Below are 24243 nucleotides of genomic sequence, written 5' to 3' on the forward strand. Positions count from 1 at the left end.
AAATATCAACATATAAATTAGCAGTAAATTAGTAGTGAAAGTTACTTGCAAAGTTAGTACAAAGGTAGATGCAAATCTTTTATTGACACTTTTAAATAAGAAGGTATAAACTGTCTTAATTTTATTTAACTTAATCTTTTTCTTTTTTATTACTCTCTCTTAAAACAATCTAATACTTATTATGATAAAGTGAAATTGATAGAGAATTTTGCAGAAAAGTTATTTTTACCCTAATGCAATATCTCACACTAATTAACTATCATTAATTATCCACTGCCACTCATGTCGACATTCTAATTAGCACAGATCGTTTATTACTTCGAGGAATCGATATAAATTTATGTCGATTGCCCGAATCGAAAGCTTGTGCGAAAACATTCCGATATATTTTATTTTAACTTGTCCCACGAGACATTTTCAAATTTCCGATCGCGTTCACCAAATTGTTAATCGAATCAACGACGCTCGTCCCAATAAAATTCAATAAAATACTTTGCTCCTCGTACTCTCACCGTACGGACTTTAATAATCTACGACGGTTTACAATCATCTTAATTCAACTTTCTAATCTTGATAATAAGCGATTATCAGTTTAATTCCGATTATCAATATAAATGCCAATAATTAATCGTAAGATGATCAATTATTGGTTATCCCTGCGGCAATCTTGAGACAGCGGGAAAGAAAAGTTTCTTTTCCTCTATCATCGGTTTTTCGATGAGATTGAACATAAAGTTTTGATATAATATCCCACCAGATATTGTTATACTTGAAAAGCGCGCGCGCGCTGCTTTTGAAACGATTTTTAAATTCATACAAGATCTGACATAATTATTGAAAATATTTACAATAATATTACAGTCTATATGCAGTCTATATCGTGTATATGCAATGCGTGTAAGAAATTGGCATAAACATTTGATTGGATTTTTTTAATTTTACTGTAACTCAATTACTTCAATCTTAATTAATAAGAAAAAATTTTGTAATTTTAGTACCATGTTTCCCGGAATATGATATTCGCCCGTCATCCAGCAGAAATATTTTCATGCAGGCGCGCTCATAAAAATGTCCGCTGTCGCGTTTAATCCCATTGCAATGGCACTTTCTTCGGACTCAGCTCGTTCGTACCGATAAAAACTGCGCGAATTCGCAATCTGCAAAACTAGAAAACGAGTGGCCGGACTTCTGATTTATCGTCGGGCTCTCGCGCGGTCGCGTATCGTGCCTGCGGTTGATGTATCGTACGTATATACACGTGAGTGAAGTGCTGTTGCAAAGTGACTCACAATCAGACGAAAAATTCAGTTTTGCGATATATGCGAGTGAATTAAACGCGGTTCCTTTTATGCGTCGTATGCTGTTTTCCCGTGGCTCTCTAGGATGAATTGACAACACGGTTCAATAAATTCATGTATTAAGTATTATTACAATTGTTCTAACATATTATGCTTTCTTTACATAGTAGCAAATGGTTTAAATCAAGTTGCGAGATAATAAGTTTTTAATCACTTGTCTTTTTTTCCGTCATAATTTACACACGTTAAGTACTGGCTTAACGAGTAAATGTATAATTCATGCGTATGTTGCTCAATCCTGCGCAACGTATTAATTTTATATTCTCTCGGAGATTTACTCCAACATGTATGAGAATTCTACACGGAGTTATAACTATACAATATTTACACTGTATTTATGATCGTATAAATAATAATAAGAAATTTCGTAAGCTACGTTAAATATTATAGTTTCGCTGTTTGTCCTCCTAATTTTGTTATTTCATATTAAAATATAATAAACCCTTAATAAGATTCAATTGTTTACAGTCTTTATTATAAAGTAATCTTCTCTCTCCCTATTTTCATTCTTCTAAAAAATATATATTACTATTTATTAATTATTTCTTATTATTTTTATATAAATTTTCTTTTCTTTATTATGTGTGTTATATTATATCTTTCAAGTATTAATTTTCAGGAAATACTAGTAAAGTAATCTTCTCTCTCTCTCTCTCTATTTTCATTCTTCTAAAAAATATACATCATTATTTATTAATTATTTCTTATAATTTTTATATAAATTTTCTTTTCTAATTATGTGTCACATTACATTTTTCAAGTATTAATTTTCAAGAAATACTAATAAAGTAATTTTCTCTCTCTCTTTCATATTCTCAATCTTTTAAAAAACATATATTTATTACCTTACCCTATTTATTAATTATTTCTTATAATTTTTATATAAATTTTCTTTTCTATTTACGTGTGTCACGTTAAATTTTATAAATATTAATTTTCAGAAAATGCTTATATGCAAATCAAAAAAGCAGAAAATAAATAACTGAGTTATTGTTTCATATTTCGCAGCATCTCTCACAAAGTCTGGTCCGATTCTTCTCCGTTATCGTCGATTCGCCCGATATTCATTTTCACATATCTCGCGATATTTTTATGTCGATATACGCTCGTAAAAATTGGACGATGCACTTCGCTTAGCTACCGCGTGGGCGGTAGTTTTCTTCGCTCGCGCGACGTAAACCGCGTAAATCCGCAATCTACGAGGCCGCGAGTCGCCTAAGTTCTGATTTATAGCCACGCGGGGCACGTTTCGCGTGCGGATAGACACACGGGAGAGACAGATAGCGCATGGGCATGGGTACGTAGGTGTACATACGCGTTTTCGCTCGGGAAAAATGCGACACCACGCGCCAGGGGCGCTTCCCTTCCTCGCAATAACCTCCGAAGGGAAATTCACGATAATAGAGACTACCCATGTGAATTTCGCATGCAAGTGCCCACCGCGATTCTGCCGTGTCTGCTTCCCAGCTACGTCCCTTCGTCGCTTTTTATCCCTTTCCGTGTCATTCGTTCCGTTTCAGCCAGCAGATTCGTATATACTTTTCAGTTTCTGCTGATGTCTTCATAATTTTCATACTTTCCCTTTATCACGATATTTGTCTTTTTAATCTGCAGTTTTAAACGAGCATCGTATATAAGGAAAAAAAAATAAAAAAATAAAAATTTTAGAGACTGGAAGGATGAAAGAATCAATGTCTGAATCTGTATTTAGCTTTACAAAATGCGTTGAAAATGTGGGATGTTAAAACGAGAGGAACAGCAAACAATCTCTTTGTTTTTCTTCTCTCGGCTTTATCGATTGTGCTTAAAACTATTTACTTTCATTTTCCTTCTTCTAGTTTCATATTTACTCTTTCAATTTCACACAGAGAAAAAAGGAAAGGGGAAAAAAAAAAAAAACAAAACAAAATAGTAGGTACGTGTAACGAGAAACTCGAGCGGGGTAAAGGAAAAGGCGAAAAATCTCCGCTTATACACCGCTTCCTCCCGCAAGTTTCTTCCTTTCTCTCAAACTCTACTCCCTCTTCGTCACCATCCTTTTACCTGTGAACCGCAATTTCTCTCCTTCCGCGATTCCTCATTCCTCGTTCCTCGGACATTCCCGCTTCTCGTCTCGCGCAGGAGTACACACTTTCGAGCGAGCGGTCTTCCGTCTTTTCCATCCCTCTTCAACCCCTTCCGTTCCTTTTCATCCCCGTCGCGGCGACCGAGGGGCTGAGCTAGACAAATAGCTCCGGCGTGAAATACCGCCGCCTCTTTAAAACTTTAAAGTGTTTCGAGTAATCCTAAGGCACGACTTTACATCATGGTTGTACCCCGCCGAGGATACACGCAAGCGTAGAAGGAAATGGAATATCGGTGCGCCCGCGGTGGGCTTCCGGTTACGCTTGTGCCACATCCGGCGACAGCGAGATTTCCCGGAAGATTGTAAGACGCGTGTAAGTATACCACACTTATTACATCATTATATCCAGTAAAAAATATATACATATATATATATATTTATATAATTTCTGTTATTTTATATAATCTTTTAATTTTTCAATTTTCATTATTTTGTCTATTAGTAAATTTATATTTTTATAGAAAACAGCGTATGTAATCGATAAAAGAGTGTGTAGAAAGAGAGAAGAAAGAAATGATATTAATAATTAAAATTACATTATTTATCGACATTGTTGATTTATTTTCTCATCAGGATATACTCATGTGAGTGGAAAAAAATAGTGACTAACCTTCCTCAACAACTAAGGTGACAGTGGCTGATCGACCCTCCGTCGGTCTGCATGAATAGTTTCCAACGTCATCTTGCGTCACCGCCGCCAAAGTCAACACAGATACTGTACGTGCCGCACCCCTTTCAGTCTCCACATTTATTCCTCCGCGCGCTGCCTGGATGAAGAATATAATACGAGTGAAGTGAATACGACGATAAAAGTAAGTAACGAAAAATTTTTTAAAGATATAGAAACTTGAAAGATATAGAAACAAAACTCATATTTCTCGTTTTTTCCAAAACTTATGATAAGATTCAAATTACTCACATACACATGCAGATTTTCATTAATTGCTATAAATTTTTTAATTTAAAATGACATAGATAAAATTAGTATTATAGATATACTAGAATTGTGTCATAAAAAATTTTATATAATTAAGAAAAAAATATGAGGAATATATAAGCGTTTTGCTTCTATATATTATTTATATCATGTTTTATGCATGTGTTAAGACCTCGTTGTTTTAATTCGAACTTATGTTTCTTATATATAGGTAATATTAATATCAATAAATATAAAAGTGTTCGTTATCATTAAATCGATAGAACAAATACAAATTTTTATTTAGACTATGTATATATAAATCGAAAAATAACGTAAACAATTCTCTTCCTCCCTCCTCCCCCTCCTTCTTTTTATCTCTCTTTCTCTCTCCCTCTCTCTTTCTCTTCCTCTCTGAGATATATTAAGTTGCGAGTCACGCATTCGAGGGAGTAATAAAATTTAGTATGCATCCAAGATAAAATTGCAATATCAGATTTATCACCGTTCTTAAAAATCTCTTTATCACATACATACTTTAAACATAAATAAGTTATCAGCTTTAAAACTCATCGAACATGTTCCAGAAACTCATCAAAAATTCACAAATATATGTCAGTATAAATAATAATTTCTACGCGTATACATATATTATGTTCGTGAAAATTTTTGTATAATAACAAGCAATATATAAATAATAAGACAAAAGGTATCGGTAAAGAAAATCAGTCTCAGCTCAATGTTTCGCCGCGTCAAGCGTGCGTATACATAAGAAAATGGCAACAAAACCGCGTGGACTATCAAATCGATGAACCTTTCCAACCATCACGTATCGCGCCGAAAAAAACAGCCGACGTAGGCTACTACGCAAACAAAAATGTGGAAGACACGACGATATGGGGGCCATATGACCCATATATCCCATCGCGTCGGCTGTCATGATATACGATCGCTCCTTTTTCATCCCCTTCCCCCCTTTCGATTCCCGGTCGTCAAACAGAAATTTCATTAGTACAGCCCCGCGTATCCAGCTGAGGCTGCATTACCTGGAATGTTAGGAGTTTGTTATCCCGAAGCCATTGTACACCCCTGATGGGACGGGTCTGATACGGCGACAATATGACGCACCTCAGGGTGATCGTCGAGCCCGACGGCACCCTTTGCTCCCGGGGTCCCATTATGTCCGCCACCGGAGCTGTACTCTCATAACCTGGAAGTCATGTTCGAACAAATATCATGCGGTGGCTGAGAAGCAATTGAATGACCGCGTCGTGACGAGATTACTCGCATATCCGATGGTTGAGGGTAACCATAATGCGCTGCAGCGCGCCAGCAAATTTCCTCACCGAATCCGAAGATTCCCGGTAGAATCTTGGCTTAAAGGAGAAATGCAATTAGAGTTCCTTAACCGATACTCTGCTTTAAAAGCAGCTTGGTTACATCTTATGAGAACCAAGCGTATATACATACATCTCAACTTTTGTGTTAAAAATCTACGGAATTTGAGGTGAATAAAAGCACAATATAGTTTTGCAAAAATATTATTTTGATGTATCTATTATGTTTTTATACTGCTTACTTTTATAAAGACATTCATCATAATATATTCCGTACAAAAATTATAATTAATTGCGTGATATTAGATTAGTTAATTTTCTGCCTCTCTCTCTCTCTCTCTCTCTCTCTCTCTCTCTCTCTCTGTTATTCACAAAAAATAATTAATTGTAGGTCATATTGTGATTGTAATTATTAAAATATTATTATATTTAAAAAAATAATTCTAATTTTATTAAAAAGTTGTTATTTGAAAGAGAAGAGCCGATACATAATTTACACATTTACTTGAATTAAATATAACAAGCAGTAGAAACATCCATCATAATATCCGACATGAATTTAATCAACGTTCTATTATTTATATTTGCTGCGTATTATAAACTACAATATAAGTACATAATATAAAATATAAATATGTAAATAAAATGGAATATTTAACGTTATTATTTGCACACCTGTATATTATTATAATTTATAAAGAGGCTTTTATTAAATCTCGGCGAGACTCGTTTGATGTCAAAACGGCGGAACAAATGATGGCACATGCAAAAGGGATTGCATTTTTTTAATTGACAGCGTCATCGCGAGTGTGATGTATCGCGAGTACCCTCTAATTGACACAATCCGTCCTCAATTTTAATATCTCGACAAGCGAGATTAACGCATTCTAGATTTATCTCCTATCCTTCTCCCTCCCCCTCCCCCTCCCTCGCCTCTCCCGACGAAAAGAAACACCCAACAATGCGAGAATGGGCGCTTTACCGCGTTTCATCAAGAACACTTGACAAATGTTATGCAATGATTTTAATTAATGCCAGGATTATATCCACTTTTGTTGCGCCAGTGTTCCGCTAACGCGGCACAAAGTAGAGTAGATACGCTGAAATAGCAAGAAATATATAGTAACACGTTCATACACGTAAAGATGTTCTGTCAAGCTTGTACATTTTAATTTAAGTAAAGTAAGGACAAGTACTCGTTTAATGCGCGCGAGCTACCACGCATCACTATGTACATCGACTTTTATAAAGTGTACCCATAAATTACCCCGTCCCTTGAAAACTCTTTGGTTCCCTATTACATATATAATAAATTACGAGAGAGGTCACACTTTGGTCGCATGATGAAACAAAGTCTTGTTTTCCTTTTATAGTGCATCGTATCTACGCTCGATTAACTTCTCGCGTTCATCTAGAAATATTGTGGCTCATTTATTTTCGAAAGGAATGTATTGTACATGCATAGAAACAGATATTTATTTCACAAGATAATAATTTGAATAAAAAATTGATACTTCGAAAATTGCACGACCAATTATAATAAAATAATCTCACATGCATGAAAATAACGTCCCATGATACTATCTACATTTTTCGTGGCTCGATCACTAATGTAAGTTCCCTTTGAATAGATTAATAATTCATCATTACCTTCGGGAAGGAGAAAAAGAGATGGTCGAAAGTGAGGTTGTCCGTGTGCCTTGTATAAAAATATCGAGGCGCGTATACATTATTCAACACGAGGACTGCGGTCGAGACTCATTTAGCGGGCCATCCCTATCCCTTAGAACTCTGAACTCTCGGTGGCCGACGAAGAAAAGGATACGAAAAATCCACGGTGAGACCGCGAGATTAAGGATAATCCTATTAGACTTAAATGAATCCGGCGACGACTGCGTTCCCTCTAGCGAAATATTATGTTATGCTGTTATTACTGTAAACTCGCTCGCCGACGTTTCTTTCCTGAATATGGTCCTGCTTGTCTTTTTCTTGCCGGAAACTTTATGGATAAATTCTCTCATGATCCGCCCATTCTCTGTCTGAGAGAAGTTGCAATTCTTAAGTGTGGATTCGATATGTCAAATATGTACGAGCATAATTTTGGGCTCCCAGACTATCCGATTATGTATATTTTTTTCCAATAATCTATTCATATTAAATTAAATATTATAACAAAATTTAATAATATCATGATTTTAATAGAATAATTGCTAATTGTAAGCTGATAAATTACATTTTATTATTGTAATGAAACATGACGTTATTAGTGTAATAATACATGTATCTCAAGTATGATCGTGCGGAGAAAACATTTATTGTGCCATTATGTCATATTATTATTCGCGTACTCGCAGAGCGTTGTATTTTCCTTTGCTTTGTTTCCCTTTTATTTATCTGTCGCGAAACTTCGACAATATAGCTGGCAGCGATCTGTGACCATCTTTAAGTCTTGCATATATCGTGAACAAAAGCGAGAAGAAACTTGGCGCGAGTATATTTATTAGTCGAGTGAAACTGCGTGGAGTGTTCTAAGCGGAAACATGTCGTAATACGAAAAGAAATATTCTCGGTTGCAACTTTACCATTAAGTCGATGCAGCCATATTTTAAAGTATAATATTATATTTGAAGAAATATAATAATTTAATTTACCGTATCTTTAGACTTCTGTGCATGAAAATTCAAAAGAATGAAAAAATAGAAAAAAAGTCGATAAACATATTATCAAATATATATATATATATATATATATATATATATATATATATATATATATATATTCCTGCAATATTCATAGTTTTGCAAATTTTTGCCGATGTTTTTAATTTTGAGCGTTTTAATATCAAGAGCATGCTTCAACGGAAGAACGCGACTTCCAATAATCTATCGTTTCGGCATGAACGAAAAAGCGTAAATTCAAGAACGTAGAAGACGTCAGGAAAGAGAGGACGATATGTCTGAAATAAAACGACGTTACTTAAAAAGAATTATGAAGCGACTGAAGAAAGTTCGCAAGAAGAATCGACGACGGATCACGAGCGTCAAAGCCAGAACGGTGTCGTACTTATCCTTAAGTGATTGATGTCGCTCGGTTCTGCGAGAAAAATAAAAAGCAGGCTCTAATAATTTTTTAAAGGATGTTCAGAATACCATGATGAGAGAGCGCGTCGGAGTTTATTAATATATTTATGAAAAAATGTGATACGTCATTAATGTCGACTTTCGAGTTATTATATTTTTTGCATACGATATTTTGACAACAGTTTAAATAATCTTCGTTTTTTCTTTTATAAATTATTTATTTATCTTTTTGTCTGGCACTACTCACATTTACATTTCATGAAAGGATAGTTTACCAATAGAAATAATTTGTCCTTCATTAGACATACGTCAAACTATTACTTTTACATCACTGAACATTAATCGCATCAGAATTAGACTTAAAACGATCCAAGCATTTCTTCGCTTACACACAAATATGTGCAAATATGATAATAAACTTTCATATAATACACTTACTATAGAGTTTCATAGAGTATTACAACGAACAACAGAAATAACGCTGGTTTCCCGTCTAAAAGTTCACCAGCCACCATCTAAAGCAATAAACAGGTATCGCGCAAGTTTTGAACACACGTTGTAATACTACTCGTGAAAGTTCAACTTAATCTTCCGTTTATAGTATTGACTATACAGGTATCATGTACATACCGGTTATAGGTTTTATTATATATTTCCAACATGGTTGTAGCACACGTAGCAATTTCCAATAGGATCAATTTCACAAATATGTTTCTGATAATTCCACTAAACCCATATTGTAATGTTTAAAAAATGTAAAACAACACCATAATAGATATAAAAAATTCAGCTACTACAAATATAATAACAATTTATACGCTAATAAAAATTTAAAAAATATATACATATCTCGATCGTAATTTAATAAAAATAATGGATAGATAAAAATGGAAAATAAATATTTCATAAATAACTTATACATATATCAAAATAAATAATATAAAAAAGAACGTACATTCAAAGTTCATTGTCATTTATATTTATAAAATATCTGATGAGTATGATTTGATAAGCAATAAATGTGAGCTTTAGAAATTTCCAGTGTTTAGCAGTGTGTATTAATCATGTTACCTATATCACATTGGTAAAATAACTAAAAACAGAATTAATGGCGACAGTGATACCTTACATTTGTAACGAATGTATTACAAGAAAACGCGTTTTCTTCGCTCGATAATTATCAGTAAGCTTAGCGCTGTACCTCGCGGCTGATTAATCGCGCTTTTTCCAACTGATGCAATCTTAACGACGATTCAACCAGTGCTTTTGGTTCTGCTACTTTCCAAGTGGTAAAACAAAGCGGAAATTGCCAGTCGCTTGCGCGATGAAAGTTATATTTTTAAATCCCTTAGTAACTGGGTCAATCTTTGCGCCAGAGGGCATTTTACAGATTTAATGCCAGCGAAAATTTTTATTACGAGATAATGTTCATCACGCACATTTGATTACTTTCATCATCCCTAACGCATATACCGATGGAATACAGATGGATTGAAAAAAGAAAAAAAGAAAAAATAATATTTCTTAACCGACCGCATTATCGCGATCCGCGCCTAACTTCCAACAAAGTTTTGATTGCATAATTGTACGCTCGTCCGACTTTCTGTGCCGATCAAGAAATTCATAAAATAATTTGCATGATATAATTTCTGACTGTACGATACAGGCGTTCTATTTCATATATAGCTTGCACACGCGATTCAGCTAATGCTGATTACGCGGGGAAATTAATTATGCAAGCCTGCGCAAAATATTATCGCTGATATCACAGACGGTAAAATAAGTTCGGCATCAGTAAAATTAAAGCCACAACAAAATGCAAATATGCGTATAATCATTTAAATTTTAATAATTAATTTCAATTGTAATATACATGTATGTACATATGATATGAAATTTATTAATACAAATTTTTTAAAGTAAAAATTTACGCAATATTGAAAATGTAATAAACAATTAAATAAAAAAATTTTCCTTAAAAATAATATAATTATAAATATATAGCATTTATAGTTTTTAATTTACATTGTTAGTCATAATTAAATAGTATATATTGTATATCTGCGTAAAGTTTAATAGACTTAAATATCTCATTAAATTAAACACGTTATATTTTTTATCGATGTGTTTGCATCAGATATGTATAAAATCAAGGATGTATAAAAATATTATAAGAAAACGCAATATACAAAGTTTTTATAGTTTACAGGATTTAATTTATTTGTTTGAAACTTTTATCATTATTATACCAACAGTCTGTTAAGCGTTAATGGGAACACGCTTTTCAGTCGTGTCTTTAAATATACATTCGATCGGCATAAAGACCGGAACCAAAGAAACGTCACGGTTCGTGCGTGTGTGTGTCACAAACAAGCCAGAAATATGTCACGTTCATGGTATATACTTACTTATACGCGTTTGCTGAGAATGTGGTTCATCGTATCCCTCCGGTTTGTCCGGATCTAGAAATATAAACATTTTTAATGACAGAATACAATATTGCAGTTGTATCGTCAAAAAGTAAGAAAGATGAAATGCTTTTATAATCATAAATCTTTATATCAAGTTTATAAAATTTTAAACATATTTTTTATCTCAATTATTACAAACAACCTATTGTCTGACAGATAATTCATTTGTTATCAATTTTAAATTAATGAAGGAATATATGACAAAAATACACTTTTAATACGTAAAATTTTATGTGCTCGTAAATTATTTTATAAAGATATTGAATCACTTTTGTAAAAGTTTTAATAAAAAAGTATGCGCAATTTTTGTAAAAACAAAAAATGTCAAATTGCTATCGTAAATTGTCGTACGAGGAGCAAACGTAAAGCACGAAATGTGAAGTGGAACGACAATCACCTCGTACAGAGAGCTGCACTGCATACATGATCTTAGGTTCCGTATTGACCTGGCACTCGTACTTGCCAGAATCCGTCTTTCTAGCGTTATCCAGCCTGAGAGTCCAGGCATCGCTGCCTGGCGTATGCTGGGCTCTGAATCGCGCATCCGAGCTGAACGAGAAATTTCCCGAAGTGAGAATATGGAGGTCCCTGCTCCTCATCCAGGAAACCTAAAATCAGAAATGCAATTTACTGGAATGGGAAAACACATTCAACAATCTTGAAAATTTTGGCTTGAAAAATTTATCTCTTAGATTTAATTTTTTATCTTTTACTTTATTAGATATAACTTAATATGTATCAAATAAAAAAGTATACGATAAAATATTTTTGAAATCAGTTTGAAATTATATAATAATATATAAATCAAGATTTATAATTATAGTACACGATATAAATCTTGTATAAATCTTGATGCAAATCAATATAATTACGTATTTATAATTAAAAGCAACTATTTTTATGCGGCTCTATATTTATAGCGATATTATTTTTTTTTATTTTTAAAGTAAATTTTTGTATTTAATTATTTATTACATTTCCAGTATTGCTCAAAATGTTATTAAATATCATATTATATGTATACATACATATTACAATTGCAATAAGTTGTTGAAATTTAAATAATCCTACGCATATTTGCATTTTGTCGTGATCTCTAATTTTACTAACGTCAAACTTATTTTACCGTCTGTGATATCAGAGATAATATTTTTCGCGTTTTTTAAATACTATATTTGTTATAATACTTGTTAAACGTAAATCTACACAATTTAATTCTCCGTTTGAATGAAAAAAATATAGAAAGCTAATCTTTTTGAACGCTTTAAACGCGAAAAAAATTAAATAAAAATCCTAACATTTCCGATGTTACCACGTGATATTCCCAAGTGCGAAAACATCTCGAGTAAATAAGAGTTCGGAGTAAATGTAGTGGTTCGGAACTAGATATACCTTCTACAGATCCTTCGTAAGGGTACAAACTAGGGGTAGTGGTTGGACGCGCACTCGATAATAGCGGCACTCGGGAAACGTAAAGTTCCCAGACACCGTTGATGACGCACATTTGTCAGAGTGGCGTCATTTAACCGATACACGAGACCGCAAGCGCCCGTCGCCCGTCGCATCGTGCGACGACCGTTCTCCTTAAAATCCGAAAAGGCTCGCGCAGAACGTGCACTTGCCTCGCGTAAATCAACATCCCCTCCACTGCTACGACTTATTTCCCTCTCGTTGGGCGTACGCCGACCGAACGCATAATACGTCGTAATACATAATAATACATTACGACGCGATGATAATAAAGTTAATGGAGCGAAAGCGAGAGAACATGTGGCGCGTAGAGGACGGTAACGCAACGATGAGCGTAATGGCGCTAATGGATGCTCGATTACTCGAGCGGCACGCAATTATTATTAATTATCATCGATACTGTGTCAGTGATAGCGTATTAGCTATAATCAGTATTCTCTTTCCCTCGCTTAGAAACATTTCTCCACTGTAACCTCGATTGTATAAAATTGTAATAAAAATTAATGATAAATGAGGTCTGTTTTTTTTTTTTTTTTTTACGAAATAGCGAAATGCTGTTAATTGGAAAGAAATAATTTTTCCAATTGTTTGACAGAATTTTATTATGTCATACTAAATGCCGAGCGCGCGTTACCTAAGATATTTTAAATCCTCCAGTTCTGTCTTTACTTTAGCTACTAAGTTCAATATTTTAGATAAAACGCAAATATTGAACATTTATTGATTATTTAATTAATTTCAATCATTATACTCTACTATCAAATAATTAAATAAGTTTAACATATGCTTCATACATATTAAATATATAATATTTCTAGAAGCGTTAGTTTTTTTATAAATAGATATTTAATGGTTTGCATAAATAATTTTTTTTTAATTAAAGTATCTTTTTGCAATTATATATATATGTATATCACATAATACAACTGACATTTTTTTATTGAAATTTCCTTAAGTCCATAATTTGTGAATATTATAATACAACAATTTTCTTTCTTCTTTGTTTTAATAGAATTTTTAAACAAAACGCGAGGAGTTAAGAGACTCAAAGAACATATCCATTTTAAGCCAGCCGAGTACTATGTAATTCTCTCTGATTACTCATTCTCTTTCTCGTATTTTCCTCTCCGTTGTATTAATGCCAAAGTCTCGCGAAACCTACTTTGAAAATATTACTAATACTAATAAATTTCGGGAAAGTTTATCCATCTGTTTCACCAATTAACACCCGCAAATTGATGTATGTATATAGCATTAACAAATGATTAAAATAAGTAGAAAGTTAAATATAAGTATAAAAATTGAATACAAGTATAAATAAGTAGAAATTGATATAAAAAATATTGTGCCACGCATAAGATGATTTTAATTATTTTTATCTATTAATTAATTCTCAATAAGTGATATATACGACAATTCATAATTCAAGAATTTATTTTAACTATATAAAATAATTCAACGAAAGACTCGAGCTTATTCATTTAAGAAAGAATGAGATGAGCAAAATTTTTATATTTTTTTTAGAAATCTTATAGAATATTTAATTATTTTCTATAATTCTATAATTATTTTCTACATTGATTTCAATAAAACTGACTTGTATTGTTTTCTTGAGTGAATTTCTGTCGGTTGAATTATTTCTTTATTTTAATGTTTGCAAAATCACTCTAATAGAACATTCAGTCTCAGCGGACATTTGATGAAACAAGACGAAATTTTTGTGAATACAGCATCGCCAGCAAAAGGTGCATTCCGATGAATATGGTTACCGGACATTGTGCCGTAGCTTATCGGATTCTCATATTTTTCGGCACTCGGCCAGCCAAACGGTCGGATATTAGATATCCGGTTATCGGCTGGTAGTCATTTCCGGTCTATACCCAGTTACCATTTTCCCATTGGCTATGCCATGAGACGTTTCATCGTGTATTAGCTTCGTCGAGAAACGCCTGGGAATACATGATACTCTTGATGATTTGTTGCCACGACGGCGTATCGAAAAAGTTATCGATTCGCGGCCGCAAAAACGTGAGGCATCCACCACTATGGCGGCTTAGAATGGGTTTTAATAATGTCATAAGTAGTGACGGGAATTCCAAGCGTTGCGTCAATTTCCAGTCTAACATTATTGCTCTTGAAATCTTTCAAGATCCGCTTGCAGATTGAAGGATGCTTATAATGATATACAGATGCATTGCGGTGGATTATTATGCAAATATATTATGATTATTAATATAATCCCCGTTGCTTATATTGCATATCAAAAGCGACTGTATTCTTCTGAGGAATAATGTCTGACAATCTCCTAATTTCGATACAAGTGAATTATATCTATTTTACAAGAAATTCACTTAAAGATAAACTTAAGACAAAGTCTTTTAATTTAAGTTGCGTAGGTATATTCGCGAAATTAAATCATGCGAATTTCTTTGATTCATCACTAACAGTATCGTCAGATACAATCAAGAACATCCCATCGACGTGACATCGAGACTGCGAGGAGTCCAATAATCTGGTTGACAAAAAAAAAAAAAAAAAAACGCAACGAAGTCTCGAATATTCCGTCGGCATGGCGGTGGGACTCGAGATTTATCGTCGTTATTAAAACAAGCGCGGTGATACACGAGCGATCTCTGGTCGGGCAAACGTAGACATTATTCAAAGAGAACAAAAGAAGTCTAGATTAATCGGTAATTAAATCGACGGCGGAATACCGCAGTGTACTGATACACGCGCTTTCTCTCTCTCTTTCTTGCTCTCTCTCTCTCTCTCTCTCTCTCTTTCTCTTTCTAGCGACTTGCTTTTCCCGATTTTATCGGTCTGATTCGCAGTTATATGATATATTTGATTATCGGGTGTCATTCGGTTTTAATAAAACATCTCGTTTTATTCGTAATCCGATAAATCCTTTGCCGCGTCATTATAAATCATTTGCATTGCTAATCTGAAAGAACAGAAGAAAGCTATTTGGAGTACGAAGGAAGCATAGAGAAGTAGAAAAATCAAATTTGTTAACACGTTATATATATATTGCTAAAGATATATAATCAAAATAGAAAAATTTTCGTATTGAATAATCTTTTACTATAACGCTTCACTTCTGTAAATTGCTTTCGTTCGTAAAGAAGCACGTTCTAGCTAAATTGCAACCGTTCTTGTGAATACAAAGCAAGCAGCGAATTGTACGACATGTGTTTGCAATATAATGTGCTTAATGCATAAGCGACGTTGTAAGGAGAGCGAGCGCATCTATAATTAACTAAAGGTTTCTCACGTGGAATACGCAAACGTGTAATGATTCTGCGAAGGCAGAATCGGCGAAAGATGAAACGAGCAGGATTTACATATGCGGCATACACAATCTGCTATCGTATGACGCATATTATTACAGAAATTGTTGCTAAGAATTTAATTATATGCGAATGCATCATATTTGCATCAATTTGAACAATTATTTAAATAAAAAGGAAATTGTGACAAACACGTATATATATATATATATATATATGTAAAAACATTAGCATAAAAATCAATTACTATTCTTCTTTTATGTATCCCAACTACTGGCTGACTCACAATCAAAGCTAATTTAGGTATTTTGCATCAACATCAAAATATACATTGTATTTATCTTATTAGCGAAATAAATTTCAAGCTTTCAGAGAAACATAGACAGTGCACATTTGTCACTACTCGTGATTAAATGCGTAGAATTATGTTATATATGACAAATTACTAATCCAGTTTGGATATGTCAATGATTTTATAACAATATTAATAAAGTGTCGTATTAAGAGTATCAAGAGTATTAAGAGTAATCGCTTTCCATTGTACAGAGACGAGGAAAACCGATTTAACATTCTAACACAATGGAACATAATTCTCTCTATATTTATACAATATTTCCAGCAAGTTTCTCATCAAACTTTGATAAACTTAAAAATTTACGAGATATTTCTCTCGCATAAAGTACATATGTTTTCATGTAAGAAAATCAATACGAATGCCGCAATCTACAATAACAATCATAACAATCATAATAATCTATTTAAATCTCGATTGGGGTGGAGTTTTTCTGAGAAAAAAATACCTCGAAGGAATCCGCCTTTAGTGGAATGCAGCGCTGCATAATGCACCCTTCGTGAGGAAAAGGATGGCGATTGCTTCGGCAATAACATTAGAATGAGAGAGAGGTTCACCATGCGGCACAACACGTTATACGGCGTGTTGCAGAGCGTGGGGGTGGTCTATCACAGCATTTGGTCGTACGCCAGTGTGCCCTGAATATACCATCCTGGGATGGTCCAAAATAGAACTAGCTTTGAGGTCGCGAAAGAGGAAGAAGCGGAAAAGATGACTGCGTCGGGCGGACGAGGGAAAAGTGGAGTCGGGGAAGCGGAGTCACCGCGCGGCTGTTAAGGAACGTCTCCTGGATACGGTGGGGGAGACAAAGGACGGCAATAGAGAGCCGACATAACCGCTTTCATCTGCTGCGTCGGCACCATCCGGGATAAAAATGCAACGGCTCCTAGTCGTTTCAACATTTCGCCGTACCTTACGAGCATCCCGCTACGGTGGTTCGACCGGAATTTTCCACAGGATGGCACCTTATGCACGCCGTTCATCCCTTCCCACATTCGGCTACCTTTCGCGAAGGAAAGCTGCCACCGCGCGAACTTTGCTCGTTGTTCTATACATTACGCTGTTGTACGCCGTTAGCGACGAATCGAAATGCTCCTTCTTTGAAATCCGACTGAATCGAAGAAAAGATTCTTTTACTTGTTTATTGTTATGTAATTGGATGTATTGATAAATGCGTCATTCATAAATTCTATATAAATTATATGTAATTAACCCTCAAACTGAACACGTTTTTTTGGCACCGTAATCCTGAACGCGTAGGTAACTGGAGTCCGAATTAATTTTTGTACTCTAAAAATTATAAAAAAATTTACACATCTTCTTTTAAGTTTAAACTAAAAATTTGTGTAGTGGAATTAAATAAAAATATTTTTAAATATTTTATATTTTTGTTATTTGTTAGATCAAAATTTGGAAACATAGAGGTTTTATATAAAAATTACTAAAAATTTGAAAAAATAATTTTGAACAAAAAGACTTCCAGGAATTTTTAGTTCAAAGTTCAAAGTTTACAAAAAAAATACTATATGTCCACGGCTTTAAAAAAATATAATTATTTGAATGATCGAAAATGGGTAATTTTCAGGTATAAAAAAATGTGATTTTTTTTCTGAGAAAAAATTTTTTTTTAATCTTCAGGTAATTTATTTGAAAGAAAAGTAAAAACAAAATGTAATTTACATTACAATCTACAATATAAAAATTGATTGAGACACTCGCATACGAGACACCCGGAGCAGATTCGTAGCAATTTGTTTCCTTTTTAGGAAGATTATTATAGTAAATTTATAACTTATTTTTGTAAAAAACGATTAACAGCAAAAAACAATATTTTTAAAAAAATTTACTTATTTATCCTTTCTTATTTAACATACATAAAACGAATACGTGGGTTATTTGTGTCCGCTTCAGATTTAGATTCGCCAGCACTTTGCACTCAATGAACTGTTTAAATTGTCCTTTCAGTTATAAGTCCCTTTTGACATGAAAATTTTTTTTTGAATAAGTTTCCAACCTCGAAGTTTTATTAATATTTTTTTAAAACAATGGATTAAAATGGCACGGACACGAAAGATTCACGTGTTCAGTTTGAGGGTTAACAACAATCTTTTCCTATACAAAAGCTATTCTATTTCTCGCATATCCTTTAAATTAATGTAGCAAGAATTTTAATGAAGATATTAAAACAAAGATATTTTCTCCTTTAATAAGCTTTCCATTTTCAATCATTCTGTGAGTCTAAATTAAAATTGTTTTATTTTCAAATCTTGTATTTATATATAAAGATGTACAAATATTTAAACTAGAGATATTTTTACTTGATTACATTTAATAGCTTCAAAAATTTTTCATAATATTTTACTTATAATCTTATTAATTTTTATATAATATTTTATTTCTGCAGCTACATTGCTCTACAATTTTATTTTTGCAAACGTTAAAAGCGCACTATAGAATTAAATCTGTAATATTTAAATTTCTTTTAAATATATTTTTTCTTCGATTCTTTTGTGACTCTACATATTTATTCGATTGATAAATAATTTTTGCATACTTAGTCAACAATTCAACGGAAGAAATTAATATGGGATTCTATCTAAATAAAGAACTCCCTACGCCTCGCAAGAATTCACCGACTGCGCGTTGCAAGTCAGAGCAGTTTTCACACATCCGGGTCGTTCGACATCATTTACTTTCCCGTTTACTCGACGAATCACGATGCGACAATCCTGGATGTGCTTTTGCTCCTTCAGTTAGACGACGACGGTGCGGGGATGGCGAAAGTTCGTCGATGGAGGCACAATGAATTAAGGGAGTTCCTAGCTCGCTTGAATCGAGAAAGTCACGAGTAGTCGAGCGAAAAGAACAGCGAGGATAGAATCAGGAGAAAGCTCGCACTAAAAGAAAATCCTCGATGGCGCCATCGAATCAGTGTTCCTCAGGTAAATTATTTACTTCTACTTTCGCATCGACGATAAGAATCGCGGCCGTCGTCTTTTCGTCGCGAACGACTACGACGGTGTGTTCGTTCTTTGGGGTTCGATAAAATCGACTAGCTCTCTCGGATTTACATTTGGTTAAAGTTGTTCGCGATCGAGATTGACAACTTTTGTGAGTCCCCGCGTTGTTACTTTCTAGTTAAATTAATCGTCGCAACCCCGGGAATTCCACAATTAGTAATGATGAGACTTTCTTCCGACAACTATTGATGTTTATCTTGCAAAAAAATATTTCGGATTTTCCGAAAGTAATTAAATTAAAAATATATGTCTACTTGTGCAATAAAAAGGCATAAAAATCTCATTTTACGAATCATAAAATTGTTTTTGAAAAGACACATAAAATAAATCTTCATCTATAACTTGCTACGTATATTGTTTACTTTTTTGGAATCTAAAACGTTGTCAAACATAGTTCAACAATACGTATTTATGTTTCGGCAAACTTTCTCACAGTCCTCCTCAATGAGTGAAAAGGTGAAAAATTTACGAATCCTCGCGCAACCATGCATTGCGTAATCCTCTTCGATACTCGGACCGTGTGCCATTTCCGCTCGGCGGAACAATTTTTACACTGGCCAGCCAACAGTTTCTATTTTTTTCCGATAAACGAAATCGGATTTAAAAAACGGACGATGCGTATTTTTCTCTATCTCTACGTGGATAAAAAAATATCACTAGGTAGGTAATGTTTGCGAAGAGCTTGGCCAGGTAAGTTTGTGGTACGAAATTTTACGCAAAGATATAATAACGCTTCTCTTTGAAAAATCATCATACCTATTGGAAATATCCAAAATTTATTGAAAGCAAATTTCAATAGGACGTAACTTTTTAATTTATATTTCGTAATTTTAACAAAATACAGAAATGAAATTATTTATTTTAAAATCATTGTTTTTACACGCATTTTGAATAATTCAACATTTATTTTTCAACCGTACCGTAATATACTTTTGATAAAAATCTGAAAAAGTGAAAAAGTGAATAAGTATAATATAATATAATCGTGTAAAAAATATACGGATACACTAGAGAGAGAGAAAGAGAGAATTCACAGAACACGTAACTTTATCATTGAATTTCAAATTATCAATTCAAGTTATGGTAAATTATAAATCTATCTTACATATCGATTCATCTGCAATGTGAATACACATTCTTTTTTTTTCAATACGAACAAAATTAAAGGTTTATAAATATCATATATAATAAAACTCATCATGCATTAATATTGTGCATTAAAAAATTATTGTACATTAATATGCATTTAACTTTTAAAAAATTAAATGCTCTGCTTTCGAGTATAAAGAAAGTTTGATTTGAAAAATAAATTCAGCAGTAATTACGTAATAAAATATTAATTTCGAAGTAAGAGAAAATATTACTTCTTATTAAAATACAAAAAGATATAAAGTGCATAGGTACAAGTTTGTAAACTTTATCAAATTTAATACATATATATATATATATATATATATAAATAAATAATTTTTTTGCACATCAATCTGACCCATAAATTATACTTACATTCAAAACTCGCTAATGAACTTGTATATACGTCTTTATTAATGTTATGACTTTACACTTTGTTCTCAAATATATTCTACGGATATAATAATCTAATTAAACATTTAATTCTTAGATATTTTATTTCGAAAGTTTTCATGCGTTAATCGATATGTAATTTTTAAGTATTTATTGTTTCTTCGTGACGACATCATAAATTCTGCCAACGTACGATTCCGATCTCGACTAATCTAAACTAATCGACAACCAACAGTAGTCTCGGGTCACCGGGCTTTCATCGATTACCTTTATTGCGTTACACGTTGCGCCAACCATGGCAGTAATGGCATTCGATTATCCGCGTGCTTCTGACACTCCGCGTAAATTAAAATCCAGTGTGTTCTGGTCCGTCCGCTCCGACAATTCGAAGATGTAAGAGAAAACTGGGTCAGAGAGAAAAACAAAAACCCGATATGTTCTGTCTTCTTCACGTCTGCGAGAAATGCGATCGATGCTGAACGCGTGAGACCGACAAATTGATGTGGAAACATCTTTTTTTTATCCGCTTTTTATTTTAACTTTTATTTAAAATTCACGCTACTGAACTATTGCAAAACTAATGGAATATAAATCCCTTTTAAGAGCATTTCCATATATATATATATATATATATATATATATATATATATATATCTGCATAGTCATAAAGATGACAAAAATCAAATCTATCTAATATATATACATATATATATATATATGCGTAAGAATTATATAAATATATCTTCATATATTTGTATAATGTTGATAGTATAATTATATAATAGAAATTTACTAGATTACTATAATAAAACTTTACTATAATAAAACATTGCAATAATATATTGCATTCATTTATTATTGTTATACATGTTGATGCATTTTTAATATTGTTGATAGATTAGAAATTTTTAAATTTTTATTAAAAAAAAATATATACATATATATATATATATATATATATATATATATATATATATATATATATATATATATATATATAATTTGAAATAATATATGTAATAGAATATATAATAGAATATATTATATTTTTTTTAATAAAAATTTTTAAATTCTCATAATGTATTAACAATGCTAAAAATGTATCCATATGTACAATAAATAAATGCAATAAAATTAATGCAACGAAAAGTTCTTATCATATAATTACATCATCAATATCACGGACATATTATATAATTTTATGAAAAAATATATACACATATGTATATATATTTATTTTAATTAGGATATCTACAAATATGATAATTTTTAATAAAACATTTCATCCCTTGTGCCTACAAGAGTTTCTCAAACTTTTGATTTAGGTCAAAGAGATATTTTCTTTCCTTTTTTATTCAACAGCATTTTCTGCCGGATTTTTGAAAGTATCTACACGCAAGCGGTCCAATTATTTTTGTTATTATTTATATACCACCTTTTTTCACGGACATCCTTAGAGAGTTTGCTTACCTCCTTAAATAACCACCAGAAAAGGAGTTGACCGAACGGACGAAGACTGAAATACATCAGGCGGCTTTGTCGTGTTCCCTATTGTATCATACAAAAGGGTAACCGACTAACTGGACCTCGGTATATCGAGACTGCGCTCCAAGAATTGCAAGGCACAATTTACTATGCAATCGATTATATTGAACGATGCCGGAGAAAAATATACGAGATATACTGTAAGAATAATAATGCTAATATTATAATAAATTAAAAATTATTGCTAATATTAAATAAATACAAAATCATAGAATATGTGCGTTTTTTTCAGAAATATATGTCAAAAATAATCATACAATCGCTGAAACTTCGAAAGCAAGAAGCAATCTTAAAAATTATTAAATACGTATAATCATAAGAAACACATAGTACACAATTATGTGGTTAAAAATTAAACTGAAATCTGTACGTTGACAAAAGAGCGACGACAGTTCGCGTTTAAAGGGTCGGCATCTTCTTAATGAAAAGAGTTTATCACGAACTGTGCAAAGCTCGCTCCATCTCCGTTCTTGCAATCCGAGAATACGAGTGAAATACGAGACGGCAAATTCTCCGGGCGACAAGACCGGAAAGAGCAGCTTGCCCAGAGAGAAGAAAGAAGATACGAAAACCGCTTTGGTGGTGGAATAATACGTAACGACACAACCCTCTCTCTTACAGTCACGCACGAGAGGAGGGGACAAGAATCTCCGGCGGTTGACGTTGTTTCTTAGCAAACTAACTTCATTAGAACATCAAAGATGTTTGGGCAGAGTACCAGAGATATGGTAGCGGTGGCCGCGGAAATGGGATCAAAACAAGAAGAGGCAAGAGATCTGCGACTCGTTGGACGCGCACGTTTCTACTGCGCGCGCGGACCGCAAAGTAATCAAACTAGGAGAAAATAGGGAGAGAAAAGCGCAAACCGGATTTCTACATAAAAATTCAATCGTAGGGCGATTTAAATTTCGCCTCCTGCGTTGCGGCCCATTTACCCGTTGTACTGTTGAAACGCTTGTAATTCAATCAAGACTCCTCCGCGGGAAGGGAGGGGAGGGGAGGGGAGGCAACACAACTTACAAAGCGAGCGCAGAACTCGCAAGAAACAAATTGCCAGAGATCGGGACGGGACATTCGCGTAGAAGCGAGATAAAATCGCTAGCGGAAAGTAGTCTTGGAAAGTGCGGAAGCGCGAAGAAGTTTCGAGATGTCTCTTACGAGACATAAAGAGAACGACGTTCGCGAAAGACGGAACAAGCGGAAAGAAAGAGAGAGAGAGAGAGAGAGAGAGAGAGAGAGAGAGAGAGAAAGAAAGAAAGAGTGCAATACAATGAACGGGTGGAACATCGCGCACAAGGATAATTACGCTACGTGCGGGAGGCGATGTTAGGGTGTAGACATCCGGAGAGCACGCACGCACGTCACGACTACGCGCGGGACACGCGTGCTCGGCGTACGATATAACGCTTCGCAATCGCATCTGCGATGCGACTCGCGCACAAAGAGGCGTAAAGCGAAGCGAAGAGTTCGCTACCGCGGCGGTGACGGTGGCGGAAACGATGGGGCAAGCAGAGGAGGAGGGGGAGGAAGGGGTGGTTTCAGTTGAACGGGAACCACTGCGCGGTGTATGATTCCCAGTCGGGCAAATGGAGGACACAGGGGAACCAGGCGTGCACCCTGGGCGAGTCCCGCATTTTGCATACTGATGAGAGCACTTGCGCGCGACCGCGCGCGCGATACGCGTTTCCCCTTTCTCCGTCGTTTCTCCTTGTCATTTTCCGAGCTCCGCTTTGACTTCGTTCTAACGTCGTGGCT

The 24243-nt window shown here is 33.8% G+C and overlaps 1 protein-coding gene across 7 annotated transcripts in view; it reads right to left on the reverse strand.

Moving 5' to 3' along the window:
- The window catches only part of LOC140674118 (zwei Ig domain protein zig-8), a 110383-nt gene that overhangs the window by 7981 nt on the left and 78159 nt on the right, over positions 1 to 24243 (reverse strand). For 6 of the 7 annotated variants that reach the window (XM_072907870.1, XM_072907782.1, XM_072907719.1 and 3 more), the window contains 4 exons: positions 11685 to 11895; positions 11224 to 11278; positions 5446 to 5617; positions 4094 to 4250 (listed from right to left, as the gene is read on the reverse strand). In XM_072907870.1, the coding sequence (XP_072763971.1) occupies positions 4094 to 4250; positions 5446 to 5617; positions 11224 to 11278; positions 11685 to 11895 (595 nt within the window). The remainder of the gene's footprint in view (positions 1 to 4093; positions 4251 to 5445; positions 5618 to 11223; positions 11279 to 11684; positions 11896 to 24243) is intronic. The other variant, XM_072907941.1, reaches the window with a different exon arrangement.

The sequence above is a fragment of the Anoplolepis gracilipes genome, chromosome 1, assembly GCF_047496725.1.
Source record: "Anoplolepis gracilipes chromosome 1, ASM4749672v1, whole genome shotgun sequence".
In the NCBI taxonomy this organism is placed as follows: Eukaryota; Metazoa; Arthropoda; class Insecta; order Hymenoptera; family Formicidae; genus Anoplolepis; species Anoplolepis gracilipes.